The sequence below is a fragment of the Anser anser genome (assembly GCF_964211835.1).
Source record: "Anser anser genome assembly, chromosome: 9".
NCBI classification, from domain to species: domain Eukaryota; kingdom Metazoa; phylum Chordata; class Aves; order Anseriformes; family Anatidae; genus Anser; species Anser anser.
In genome coordinates, this window is record NC_139729.1 from 22044455 (window position 1) to 22059374 (window position 14920).

Genomic DNA, 14920 nt, shown 5'->3' on the forward strand with positions numbered 1-14920 from the left:
TAATGGAGTATTTTTCATCTAATTGACTTCAAATTTATCATATAAATGTCAAAGCCAAATTTTCATATAATAACCTATTATCTCTGCTGTTCTAGCTCACTGCACTCACAAGAAACAGAGCAATAATAATCTTTTGGGATAATGAAGGACAGCAGCTTAATTCACAGAGTGCTGAGAAGAATGACAGCTACTTCTTACCTGTCAAAACTAGAAACTTTTAATATATTCATTTAATTAGCCTACAGGTCCCATTCACATATTTTTCATCTTGCTATAATACAAGGGTGAATCTGGCTTTTTGCTAGAAAATGAGAATATCTAGTGTTTAGATAATGGGCTTCCTATGAACATGTTTTTAGACAAATATTCCCATAATCAGAGGCTTTCAACTTTCTCTACTTTATATATTATAATCAATTTTAACACAAAAAATAGGCTATTATACCATGACACAGAAGTGGCAAAAACACAAAGAGGCTTTTTAATGCATAATAGAATTTTTCAGAATAAATATGGGGGTGGAAATGATGCAGGTGTAAGCATCAATCCCATAGGTTTTACATAGGTCCAACTGCGTCTGAATTACCATATTGAGTTCCAGAATAGAGATTTATAGTTAGTTAATTCTGGAAGTTGGGGCAGCTGAATGGAAAATCATAATAGTGAACTTGAGGTGGATAATAAAATGGTAAACTAGGACTTAGGTCTGTGTCTCTTTTTAAATTTCATATCTTTCTGAAGAATTCTGAGGACACTTTCTGTATGATATGTGGCATTGATACTTCTTGTTCTAGCGTAAGGCAGAAGGAATTACTATACCAGGAATACAATACAAACCTGTGTCATTTGTGAGGACAAACAGCTGCTGCAGCAGCTATTTATGGCAGTACTGTGCTTCTGTCACCGTCATTTGCCAATATTGTTGTTCTTCATTGAAAGCTGATACAGTTGGTGAGTTTGCCTATACCTCCTTCCTCAAAAGGAGACACCTGCAGAGAGTAGTTCCCTCCATTTCTTCTCTGTATTACCTTTTTGTGCACATGAACAATACCTGGATAAAAATCTTCCTGGATTCATTCTTGGAAATGAATTGATAAGATGCAAGCCCTACCTCCTAAGAAAATAATTCTACTGCAGTTATAAAGTTTTTCATTTTGCATGCATCAGGCAACATACGCGGATGCTGATTTAAGTTCAATTAAGAGGCTAAATTTTAATGCTGAGATTTTGTGGGACATCACAACTTTTCCCTTAAAGATGCAAAAGGTGGAATTAAAATTACCACATTTCTGTTTATGATTTTTTGGGGACAAAAGAATCACATGAACAGAGTAGCAAGATTCAGCATACTTGCAGAACTAAGCTGCACATGTAAAGTAATCCTGAAATGTTACTTGGACAAAATTTCCAGCAAGAAAAAAAAAATACAATCGTATAAAACTGGAAGGCATGGTACCCTTCTAAGTATGCCATATGGCAAACATTTATATGGCTTTACTTGAAGAGTAGGAGTTTAACCTACTTAAACTGAACTTGTTGGCTAAAAATATTTTTTACTTCTTCGGTTAACAGAAGTCTACTAGGTGAAAGCAGTGGATAAATTCTTATGTGGAACAGGAGAAGGAGGTTAAGGTTCCTAGAGTGGGATGGAAGCATGGGAAGATTCATCCTGCAGGTGTGATCTTGAACATACAAATGCAATACCAAAAAAAAATCAAGGGTTAAATAAAAGTCTAAATGTAGTCCTGTTCTATGGAAGTGTGCTCCCTGCAGATTTCATCACTCTTTCCCAGTGCGAGGAAAAAAATTTTGATAAGGGCATAATACCTTTCCCCAAACTTTTCACCACCTTCCCACCATCCATTGTCGGCAGAGAATCTAGAGAAGCTGTAGAGGGAGTGACAGGCCACCAGATCGCTCTGTGACTTCTTTGGCATGTGGGTGCTTGTAAATCATTTGAAAATGGGCTGGCAAGTGACTGTTCTGTCTAATCAAGTCTCTTCTTTGGCAAAACCTGTTAGAAGCAGATGATAGTCCCTTCATTGAATGTTTTGTGCTATATAGAATTTTCTTAAACAGCTTGACTTACACCTTTTATACTTTTTACTTTCAAAAGTGAATAGTTATATCCCAAGGAGGCACAATTAGTTTTTAAAGCTCATTCTTCTCAGAAGAAATTCCCAGATAAATGGCCCACGTATCTTAGACAATTCTGCACAAAAATAAAGCTTAGTTGAACCTCGAGAGCTCACTATTGAGCCTGTTTAATATTTTCAAGAGCTGTGTTTTCCTATGCTCCTGTTATTTTACTGCATAATGCAAGCACTGTCACTCTAATGAGAGGTAATTAAAATATATCAACAGGATATTGACTGAAGAAGCACATTAAACAATTTTAAGGGAAATGCTCATCAACCCAATTTCTTTGCATGATAAAAACTGAACTAAACTGCACATTCATTTTTTAGATGGCAAGTGTTGCTAATATTTTTCAAAGTGCTTGAAAATATAGAAAGGACACGTTGAATGTACTCAGCGCATAAATGTCTAAAAGATCAGAGGTTTTGTTTAATGTGGACTTGTCCAGATATATTAGGTTGTGGATGGAAGGTTTGTGTGATCTTTTGAGGTCTCCTCATTCACTTGCCCTTTGTCTTAGCTCTCTTGGGACTTCATTGTTTCATTTTCTTTATAAAACCAAAAGGGGGGCAGCGGGGACCTATCATAGCAACATTCTCTAGAAATAAAAAATGAGTAGTGGAATTATTGAGGAGTTGGTGTTCAGAAGATTAATTTTAGGCATGAGAAATAGGAAAAGAAAAAAGAAAAGACAGAACATTACAACAGGAGAAAGTAGGTGCAGAAGATGAAAAACTTTAGACAAAACGTAACAAAAAACAAAACCACAAAGGCAAAGAATGAGACATTCCTATGAATATGGTTTCTATCTTCTCCAATGAATCCCTGTGGTGGTTTAACAACCACTACAGAAGATGATTTGACAAGTACAGAAAAAATTCTTAGGTACAAAGTGAGAGAAATTTAATTTGTTAAGAATTTAACTAAGGCAAAATACTGTGCAAACCCTTGAAAAAAGTAGAGCATGGTTGTACAGAATGAATTCATATACCCCGTTAAGAGTTATTACCAGCATACCAGGCTGAAGTCTAATTCCTATCTGAAATAGGTATCCTGTCCCCACTATGTCCTCCATATTACCAGTTAACAGATACTTATAACAAGGTCTCTTAGTCATTACTGAGGACTAGCGACATAAAAATCATGAACTGACTTTTTGGTCATATGTTGATTTTTGCTGTTCCCTTTTGGATTCTAACCAAAATATGATAATAGCTTAACTGTATAAGAAGTATGGAAAGCATCTCTATGTTTCACTCTTAAGGAAGAGAAACAAAATTGCTAAAGAGTTGTCTTGCATTTCTTAAAATGCACACGTGACAGAACCTAAAAATAATTTAACCTTCTGCTCAGAGTAATGTATTTACAACAGAATGATTCAGGACTTGGTTGATCTTTACAAATAGCAGTGTTTCAGTACAAGGTCTCCTCAAAGGTATGCATATGCTATAGCTTTGCTCGTGGTTTTTACCTACTCGCATGTCTGTAAGCTTCAACTACATCAAGAATAAAATAGAAATTGTATAACTAAATGCTTCACGCAGCTTTGGAAATATCAGCAGTCTTTTATTGTTACTTTGCCAGAAGGCCAAATGGCTTCCATCAGTAGAAAAATGACAGTTTCTCAATCAGTGTGGGTTGAAAAGACAATTTGAATTGACATCTGCTTTCTTTAAAGTTTCAACTCCTTAAAATAATTGTCCCTTTATAAAGAAAGTCCTGTCTCAAACAAGACAAATTTCAACCTCCCACATTAAAAAAAAAAAAAAAAAAAAACTCATAGAGGATGAATTAGAATAGTTGCAGCTGAGCCATTAAGGTTTTACATAAACTTGATATTTGTGGTGTAGTAAAAGGTATCACTGCTCTGAAGTATAGAACATAAGCAGCCTTTTCAGATTGGTTGAAATGAATTTGGTCTACTATGTCTGCCTGTGCAAGTACTGCAATGAGTATATAATATATGTTAACCAAATTTTATACATCAGTCTTTTCTTGTTGGTGAGTTTTCCAAATTGAAGATACTTATACTTCAATAAGCCACACAGACATATGGGAGAGAATGAAGAAAATTCCATTTCTGTGTGCTGAAGAGGCTGAATTAAGTCTAGGCAATTAAAAATAATAATAATAAAAAGGAATCCATTAACCCATTTCCTGTCATTCTGGTTCTGTATGCATTATTAAATGCAAAATACGGTTTTAGAAAGGATGGTTTACGGGTGTATTTTTATTGAAGACCTTTGTGAAGAGTGAAATAGGGAAACATTTGTCTCGGAAGCTGTGCCAGATAGATGTTTTGACTGGCTCCTTTTTCTAGTGCTGAAATGAAGCTAGATCAGACAAAAAAAAATACAGTTTCCCATGGAAAAAATGGGAAATATTCTTGGTCAGGTATCCAAAGTCTAGCCATATACATGCACAGAATATTACGTAATCTGTGAAAAATGTACACGAAACTTTCTGAAGAGTGTCAGGTGGTTCAGATTATTTGGAAGATTTTACCAACTTTTGGGAGAGGGGTGGAACTGAAGGGGGCCATGCGATGCTGATAGACTTTGCAACTGTATGTCACAGTCAAGCTTGGACTGCTGCCTGTTGTCTTCCATCTTCATGCGCAGATATTTCAGTGACCTATTTAGGAGTTAGACTTGATGTTCCTTTTGGGTCCCTTCCATCTTGGGATATTCCATGATTTTGTGGTTTGCCATCAAAAGAGCTCAATCAGATTCTCTGGTTCACTGGAAATTAGCGGTGCTGGGTTGGCATCCCTGTTCCTGGTAGAGGACATTTCTGAATATTTTTGGTTCCAGCTGTGGTGGTGCTGATCACTTTGTGTCTTCTCTATTTTGCTGTGAGATTTCATACCTACTGAAGACTCTTTCCTTCTCCCCCAATCTCCTTCCTCTCTTGGGTCCCATACTCAGCAGTCTTGTGCCTATGAATGCATTTATATAAGTATTTTTCTTTAGCAGCGTGAAGAAAATAGACTCTTGTGTAAGTATTTGCCAGATTGAGCCTTAAATCTGCAGTGTAGTGTTTCGTTGTGCTGTTAAATATTTATCATGCTTTACCCCAGAGATGACTGTATTTCACTGAAGAGCTGAGTTGATATATCAAGGCTTTGAGTCTTGCCAGAATTACACTATATGAGTAGTCTTACTGAATATAACTGGGTCATAACATAGCTAAACTTGCTTACCTGTGTAACAACTGATGGGATCAACTCCAACTTCTACACATGTTCAAGGAAAGAAAGGGTATAATTGATTTTACATTAAGAGGTTTGCTGAACAAAACAACCTACCAAGTATATTAAAGTAGTTATAGAAATTACTTTCCATCTGAATGATACAGTGGTATCTGAAAATTTTTGAACCTCTAATAGTGTTGACAGCCATGAGCAGTGATGGGCAGTAAGAAGCATTGCTCAGGAGATGTGCCAGCACTATGAAAATAACATTGGCACTGGACCATTTCTTCATCTGTGGTATTTATCATCGAGCAATATTCAGGATCTTGATTGTGAGTTCATGCTGTGAAATACAATGAAAGTAATATCTAGAAAACAGAACAGATGTAGTTGGGTTGTACAATCCAGTGCAACATCCATCACATTGTGAAAGGAATAACAACTGATCCTGAAAGATGAGAATATATGGAACAGAAATGGTCCAAATTTTGTCTGGATTAAAAAGAAATGTATAATTTAAAACCTGGAAAAATCATTAGGAATTATGTTACTGTTTTACTTGTTCTTAACAGAAACAACTGTCTGTTGCCCTACACCCTAAAACCTGTCCTATATCTTTTGAGGTGCCCCATCCTACTGCAGCTATTTGCTACTGACAAATAACGTAAGATGGTATAAAAAGGAGGTGAAGTTCTTTATTTAAAAACAACAACCACCTTTTATTTACTGTAATTTGAAAGTCACGTCAAAACATGACTGTCTTTCTATGATCACCATTTTATAGTCAGATTTACATACAACCCTGTATATCCCAAAATTTCTTGTTCATTTGAGTGGGCATATACATTCATAGTTAGTAATCTACTTAGGATTCAAATTCATGAAAAAGATTCTTAAAAATATATATACATATAATGTAATCTACCAGGAAAACGATTGGTTCTGTGTGTGTCTAGATGTATGTATGAATGATGACCTCCAGCTCAAAAGAGAATTTGATATAAAATACTTGCAGTACAATCTGGTTTTGGTTTTACTTTTGCTTTTTTAAGGTGAGTAGTTGTGAGGGACATTGGTAATAGTATTTGTACGTATAGTCGAGGATGTCCTCTCTTCAAGGAAGAGCTGAGCAGTCTGTCTCTCAAGAGGGTTAGAAGAGCTTTGTTTTAGCAGGAAGGCTTTTGGTAGTCCTTTTGCAGTGTTTTGCAATTTTGTTAATAGAATTAACATAAAATTCATTCTGCACCTCAAATCTTTTATGTACTTTTGATTTGGGTTCCCGTTTCCCAATATGAATGGATGTAATGGTGCACTGGCCCCTGCTGGCTCCCCAAGCATCTACTGTCAGAGCCAGATTGCTAGATGGACCTTTGCTCTTCATCTTTACTTGAAATCCTTTGATGCCTTTTTTGAGTGTGGCTAAATATCAAAATAGTGAGGGGACTTCCATGTCTCCTCATTGTTTCTTATCTCCTGAATTAAAATACTTCAAGGAGGGAGCTCTTGAACCTTAGATACTGGTGGCAAAACACACACCGATGTTAACGGTATTGAATCAAGTCTCAAATGGACATGTTAGCAGTAATGTGTAGGAAAGGCAGACTTCACTGTACTGGGTTTTTGACTGCCTGCAGTAACAAAAATGCTCAGTATTCTCTTTTTCCATTGATTTCGCAAGATCTTTATGGGCAATTGCAGTTAATGATAAGCAGGTTACAGATATGTATTTTAAATGTGTATGTTTCTAAGTATTTATTTAAAGTTTTATACTGATTGCATAAAAATCTAGAGAAGGGTCTCCAGATGTTGAATAAGCTGCACAAATTCAATGAAGTACTCGTGTATATTAGCATCATTGTCAATTGTTATGAGCACAAACAAATTCAATCTTTCATTGCCCATTGTGCTTGAGTACTTTGACTTAATGATCCCCATCCTAGAGAGAACTCTATTAGCGCTTGCAGATGTCACTATAAATGTAGGGGTGAAAAAAGCTTTAGGATGTGAAATAATCAGGCTATATACTGCCAGTCTCTTGCTGTTAGTGGAGTATTTGAAATTCTCAAATTGGTTTCTTTTGAATGAATACTGAATTTTAAACTCCTGCTTACAATTCTTTGTCACTTAGTTAATAAGGCATGCTTGAGGGTGACTAAATTCCATCTTCAAGAAACTTGCTGGTTTTAGAGATTCTAATTTACATCACATAATTAGAGTATCATGAGAACTCTGAAAGGGTACTAAACCTCTTACAATGCTTGATCAATAATATTGCACCTTAACTGCTATGTAGAAAGGACTGCCCTTTGTTAGTCTAGGTATTTTGTGAACAGTTGCCTCCTTTTAGGATCTATACTAAGTGCTGTTTTATTTTTTTCCTCTTTGAATACAGAAATCTGCTATAAGTTTCCATTGACCTCATAACTATCTGTCTGTTCCACTGAATGGACTGTATTAATGCAACCATGATGTTCAAGGTCGAAATGCTGTAAATAGTAATTCAGTACTCTGCAGAGTCCCAGATGATGTCTGTGTGTAATAAGGCACAAGGAAGCTTGAATGATGACATTTTGCCCAAACAATCTGCTCAATTCTGTTGCTATATCAGGGACTTTTGATGTCTCTGCAATGTCATCTAAAGTTTGCAGCATTGTTTTAGAGTTTTTTTTGTGCATTTCAATTACAGCTTTTATTCAGCAATACCATTTAATTCCTGACACTTACTTCAGTTTGACAATCTCTGATTTAGCTGTTATCTATTTTTCAGCAAAGTCAAGAGCAGCATGATAAAGTGGGCTACTTTGATTGAATATAAACAGGATCTGGACAGTTCAATAAAAGTTCCTTGCATGTTTAATTCCTAGCTGTCATGGCATCAGAAAAAAGCACATAAGAAGATTTAAGATGATCTTGGTTCACTTCCTTTAGCTCACCTAAATGCAGTCCATTAATGGGTTTATGTTTTGTGCATATTAATTGTGCTGCATGCTATTTTTGTGTGGCAAGACAAATTAGAATTGAATTGAAAATAATTTTAGCCTTGTTTTTGCATTATAAGAGAATTTTCGCTGTACAGAGGGCCCAAATGAGCTCTGCATGTAACTGAAATTATAACTAAATTCTTCAAAACCAAGTCAGTTTGCTGAGGTTGTCATTGTATCAATTATTTCATGTATATGAGAAGGGTGGAAAATAAATTTATTCTCTGTATATCTGAATAGAGAACCTAGTGAGTCAAAGGTTCATATCTCTGTTTATAGAGTTTAAATTTATTTTTCAATAATGTAAGTTAAAAAAAAAAAATCAAGTCAGAATGGATGGGATTTTTCATTTAAGATGATGTATCCAACATATACAAAAATGGGTCCTTAAAACTTCTCAGATTGTGAGCTCCAGCTATAAAATTTCTTTGAAGATATAGCCTGTGCTATTACCATTGTGTGTTTTGTTTTGTGCTTTATTTGGCACCATTTTTAAGTTGACTCTCAACCATAGCTGACAGTAACTTCTAGATCTTTGCTTATGTATTTTTGCTTTAACCCTAATGGAAGATGAATTTGATAAAATTTTATATTTGTTAACAGTGAGGAATGCTGGGACCAGTCAGAAAATTGACAACATCTCAAGTAACATGGACACAATGACAATTCAAAACTTAACTAGCCTGCTTGCAATAGCTGCTTAATGAGGCTATAGCTGCATGGGAAGGGGCTGGGTTAAAAGACCATGTTGTTATTTTCATTTCATGGTGGAAACCACAGAGCACGCTCTATGTTTTCCTTGTTACCTACTCAACGTGGAATGAATTTTGAAGAAAGCATAATCAGTAATTATGCAAGTACTGGTATTAGTAGGAAGTAGGTAGTGGTACACTTGTGAATAGTCTTAGAATTCTACTGGACTTTGAAACCAAAGAAACAAACACCTGTGTACTGTCATCTTTCTGCTAGCCACATATCTGCTTCTCTAGGCTCCTAGGGAATACGCTGTCACTGAGGAGAAATGTCCAAGGTACAGAAATACAATATTTCTGCATCCTATTCTCATCTGATTTCTCCTTCAGTAACAGTAAAAGCTGGACATTTGCAAATCCAACTATGTGGTTAAGGAGTTGGATTTCAACATGATAGATTGACTCTTTCTAAATACTGCCCCATCAGGGCTTAATTATAAAATAATTGCAATGACTACATTGTTTGATCTGTCATACATTCAATTTTTGCTATTTTACGTCCTTGTTAGTGTTTAAATACTTGATTCTGATGAAAATGAACAAAAGCAATAAGACTTGAAATAAAGTTTTATTCTCATTTTTACTTAGTCAGCTCTTTGTTTAAGATAACAAAGTTGCCAGTTGATTACAAGCAAATTTGAAGAGTCAGTTTAAAGATAACTGGCCTTTTCTTACTTTTAATTTTGGCTGAGAGCAGTCCTTGTTGCAAATGAGCTAGCCAAGGGAAAAACACATATATATTTTAGGGCTTTTTATTATATAAAATACTTAGTTTATGCTGGGAAGAGAAAAGGCTATTGCATTTTTTACTGGGAAAAGCAGAGCTTAAGAAATAGATAGGTAAGTCTTGAGACCCTGTCCTCTAGGCAGACTGTAACTTAATAGCCAGAATGTGTCACGGTAAGTAATGCGTCAGAGAAATATTCTTAATGGGTAAGAGTAAATCACTTCCAGCTTCAGCAGAGGTTATCTGGGGAAGGACAGCTCTTCATGATAAACTTCCTCCAACTTTAAAAAATAAACATTATGGCCCTGATTCTACTGTCATCACTCTTCAGAGTAGTTTACGTCCATTGTCTATAATGGAAGTTATTTCTGATTTACATCAGAGAATTAAGAGGACCAGAGCTCATAACCTCTGAGCACAGCAGTAGTATCGCTGTTGCCCGCTGTGCGGTGACGAGTGACGTGTGGAAAGCTGTGGGGTCACAGCTCAAAGCCTCCGTGCTTGCCTCGACTCTTGGTGCCTTGCTGAGTTGCAGAGCTGCAGTAAACTATGTCAGAACAAAGTTCTTCATTGTAATAATTCTCTCATTACTGAGTTGTAGGCTGGCTGCGAAGGAGGGGAAATCGCTTTTCTTAGAGTATTTAGACCATCATTCCAGCTTTACTTGGACAGATGAAATTCTCTCTCCTGTCTCCCTCCAGACTCTCCATCTGTCTTTGATACTGCACTGCCCAGCAGGAGCCCTGGTGCCTGCAGGGTCGTGTATCCTGGGGGTTGCTGCAGATCGGGATCCAGCTGCAGCGAAGGCAACAAAAGCCATCGCTTGTGTGTCCTCAACTTCTATGCTTGAGGGATTAAGGATACTCTTTTAGTATCTTTTCTTTTTTGGACTTGTCCATGAACTTGCCTAAACCATTTTTAAATCTGCTGATGTTGTCTGCTTCAATAAGCTAGTGTCAACAGAGTCCAGTAGATCACTACCAGCCTTGTAAAAAAGTACGTGCTTTTATCTGCGTATCGTGATAGTTTGAGTGCTGCTTATTCCAGTATCACAGGGTCTGGTGATCAACAGTTCTGCGTTCACATGGTCAATTGCAGACATGATTTTGTCGTACCCCTCCCCAGAGCAGTGTGGATTACATTTTAATTGGTGTCACAGGCAGTGATATCAGGGCTTGCTAGACAACAGATTTGTGCTTTTCAGCAGCTCTTATTTTTAATTCAGTAATTGGAAGCAAGAGTCTGGCAGAACAGCCCATTGGGCAGCAGGGTGGAAAGCTTAAAACTGATTTTGAAAGGGGACTTATCGTCAGAGAAGTGTTCCTTGAAGAAGAGTTCCTTAACAGCTGTGCCCAGCTAATGCTCAACCTGGACAGGGAAAACTGGCAGCTTAGTAGCTTGTGAAAGTCAATGCGTAATTATATTGTGAAAGTTTCTGAAATGATGTCTGATTAAGCTGTTGAAGATATACATCTTCATTCATCCCTTTTCCCCTGCTCTTCTGGTCTGTCACTGGTAAACTATGTTTCTCTTTGAAGGAGCTTCTTCACATCAATACTTAGTTTGTGTGCCTGTTGCCAACCATGCGCTGGGTTTCTCTGAAACAGCACTAAGGAGAGTGGGAAAGACAGAAGATAATGAAACAAATAGTTCAGTAACGAAGAGAAGAAAGTTAGAAGGTGAGAAGGCTTATTATTTTTGAAAACCTTTTTTAAATTTGAATGCAATTCTGCAGCATTCAGAAAGGCAGAGAATATGAGGAAGTGGTGAAAATCAAGTGTAATTAAAGTATGAATAAGGCTGCATGATTTTTTTTAAAAAGTTTGTTACAAAGAAGTTCTCCATCTGCGGCTCACAGGCCACCTGTGAGATGTAGGAGGTTTCTGCTGGGTTACAGCCAGAAGCTCTTGTGTGCTGAATATGATGTACAATACGCCCACTCCTGAAATTGTCTCAAAATCAGTGTCACAAAAACTTCATGAACAATAGAAAAGTAATGAAGCCTCCAAGGCTGCGTTTACCCGGTGACAAAATGCAATCAGAATGGGATTCCTCTGAGCATCCTCCCAGCCCACAGGCAGGGCGGTGTGGGAAGAAGTCATCTCGCTGAAACCCAGAGGGGTGAGGCAGGGACTGAGCTTAGATAACACCCTGGGACAAGGGTGGGATGTGACGGCAGGCAAAGAGGACGAATAGAGCTAATGAGGATGTGAAGGTAGGAATTAATGTTATTTTTATAATGGCGTTTGACATAGGGTTGCAAATCCTAAGGAGAGAAAATGAGGAGCAGGAAAAGGCACCAGAGAGGGGCAGGGGCATGAAAAGTGAGGCACAGAAGGGTCCTTCCAAGACCTTGAGGGAGCTCAAGACAGCTGAGTTCATTGTTTCTTTTGTCTACAAGTATCTGAAATCCAGAAGCAAACTTTGTCTAATCCTCTTTTAACAGTTACTTCCAAAGAGGACAGCAAGCTGCCAATGTCATAACCATTCCGTAACTATTCTGCCCTTTGGAAAGGGGCTGTGTGGTGCTGTGGGGCAGCAATCCACATGTAAGCCTCAGCTGGTTGTCACGTGCCAGTCAATTTTCATGTCAACTTTCTTTGAATAAAAATACTAATAGTCCCAGAAAACAGTATCAGAAGGCGACCATTGAAGTTGCAATAAGAATTAAAGATGTTAGACGACGACAAATTTACGTCCATCTTTATATGGATATTATGGCACAATTATGAACAAAGTGGTTATACTTTCACTATTTTTTGTGCCTCTTACCAACTAACATTGTCTAAAAATTGCAGATGGCAGGCAATATCTTACCCAAGGCCTCGTCCCTTAAACTCAGTTTCTGCTGAAATTCAGCAGAAGAGACTCGTTGCATCTCTGTCACTTAGCCCCAGTAAAGGTCCTGGCTCCTTACATGTGGGTGCAGATGTAAGAAGAGAGTACGTCCCATCTGCTGGAATTCGTGTGACTATGTCTGCAGTTGGAAACGATCTTCCAATGGAATTTAACGACTAGAGGTAGAGGAGAGAAGCTGTTGGTTGCATTTATGTGCTTTATGCATGTGTCACATGCTCGCTGTAATAAATGCAGAGGATCTTCCTTGTGCTGTCAGCTCCTAGTAATGTGTATTTAATAAGGGGAGTTACTCTTCATCTCCCCACCGACCTGCTTACTGCAGAAAGGTGTGCGTTAGCATACGCAAAACATCAGGTGGGGAAACACACAGAAAGTAGCTGAAACTACCCATCTCTTGGGTTTTTTTTCTTTTTTTTTTCTTTTTGACAGTCTTTAGATATGAGCCGTACTTGTTGTGAACTAATGAAGGAGGTGTTCGTGGCTGGGGAAGGGATGTCACGAGGAAGCAGTCACTGGGAGTCTGCCTGGGTGACAGCTCCATCTATTTGCCTCTCTAGGAGCGTCACATGCACTCTAATGAGAGAAAATGCCCATCAAACTCTGCATCTTCAGTTGGACTTGGGAAAGAAAATGATGTAGATTCAGAGAGGGAAAAATATCAAGGTTGTTCAGTCATTCTATGAATTTTAGTTTTTTTTTTTTACTAACTCTATTAAGGCCCTTTTTTTTTTTTCTTTGATAGGATCTTCTTATTCTGTGCATTTCACAGCATAACGCTCCATGAAACCTAGAAGGAAAAAAACCCTCTGTGATAAAATTTTAAAGCGGAATGTTTTCAGAAGCCAAGGGGAGTAATGATGGGGGGAAGTGATGCGAAATTTCTTTTGACAAGAATATGACAAGAGACGCGACTGAGGAGATTTATGCATACTTTGGGAGGAAAAACCTAAACGGATACATCAGATAGCTGACTTGGGATGAGTCATTCACTTTTTATTTGCAGTGAAAAGCTACTTTAATGATTTTAACATTTATCCATTAAATTTTTCTCCTTGATCTATAATTCAAAATGCTATACCAGCTCCTTGAAGGTTAGGACACACATTTATTTTAAAGTGGAAGTGGATCACCAGGTTGTTCCATCAGTGTGCTAATCTCAGTGCTGGGTGGAAGGTTTTAGTCAGTACCTTCTGTGGGGAAAAAAAGCTCTTGCCAAGGCAGTTCTGGTAGAAGATATTTAAAATGATGATTTCTGGTGCTGAGTCACAGTGTTGTCACAGCGCTATTAATAATAAACTGGGAGAGCATTTGTCTTGCCATATGGGATGGAGTCTAAATAGTCCAATGTCTGCCTCTGGTGCTGGATGGCATTATATAATGTTATTGCATGAGGCACATACATTGTCACTTCCCTTCTGTCCCACCCGAAATGCTCGGGACAGATTTTTAACTCTTTGAAGAAATTGGAGTGTTGTTAGAGAGAGTTGTCTTGATTCCCTTTGAAGGCTGTGGCACCTGTCAAGGATTCCTTCTCTGCCTCAGTTACTTGTAAGGAAATCTGGTTAAGCTGTGTTAATTCTGTGTACATGCTCATATTCAGAAATAAAATGTCTTTAATTCGATTTTAACTTAAATTGCTTTGGAAGTCAGGTAAAGAAAATTGAATCAAGGCATTTTTAATTCAGAATACAAATGTCTAAATAATGGTTTAATGCAATTTAACTAAACTACTTCAGAAATTCATTCAGATTAACCCTTTTGCTCCCATGCTGACAAACCTAGGGCGTGCTCTGTAGATACTCTCTATACGGCATTATAAACAGGGTGGTAATTGGCAATTCAGAAGAAATTCGGGGCTAATCTTGAACCCTGTGTACATATGCACAGGAAGGCTTTCACCTGCATGCTGACCAGTAAGGAATCCTTGCTGGGGTTTAATCAGCTCTCTGATCGTACACCAGTCTCTCTCTACCTTTGGTAAGACTTCAAACCATGCAAGGCTTCATCTGTTCGGCCAGAGAAGAGCACAAAGTTAGCCTCCCAGGATGGGCTTTACGTGGCAGCTAGGAGAAAGCCCTGGAAAGTCCTGGAAACCTGTAGCACACATCTGCTTAGGTTTAAATGAGGTTTCAGTCCCCCACAAAAGCTCAAGGGTACTTCAGTTTGGTCAGGTTGTCTTTCTGGATGGATGCAACTTATATATGAGAAAGCAGAATTTGTGTTGTTTTCTGCCATCTGAAGTTGTCATCCTCATCTGCCAACAGGTATG

General features: G+C 37.7%; 1 protein-coding gene across 19 annotated transcripts in view; it reads left to right on the forward strand.

Annotated features, from left to right (window-relative positions):
• The window catches only part of LOC310904394 (uncharacterized protein), a 113683-nt gene that overhangs the window by 23068 nt on the left and 75695 nt on the right, over positions 1-14920 (forward strand). For 8 of the 19 annotated variants that reach the window (XR_014588276.1, XR_014588281.1, XR_014588282.1 and 5 more), the window contains one exon: positions 11331-11471. The exons of 9 other annotated variants lie outside the window; for them this stretch is intronic. Coding sequence is in view for 2 of the 10 variants with exons in the window: in XM_083849066.1 (XP_083705192.1) it covers positions 11331-11471; positions 12591-12628 (179 nt within the window). In the remaining 8 variants the exon portion in view is untranslated. Of the gene's footprint in view, positions 1-11330; positions 11472-12590; positions 14429-14920 lie in introns of those variants that run through there. 2 more of the 19 variants (XM_083849066.1, XM_083849067.1) reach the window with 2 other exon arrangements.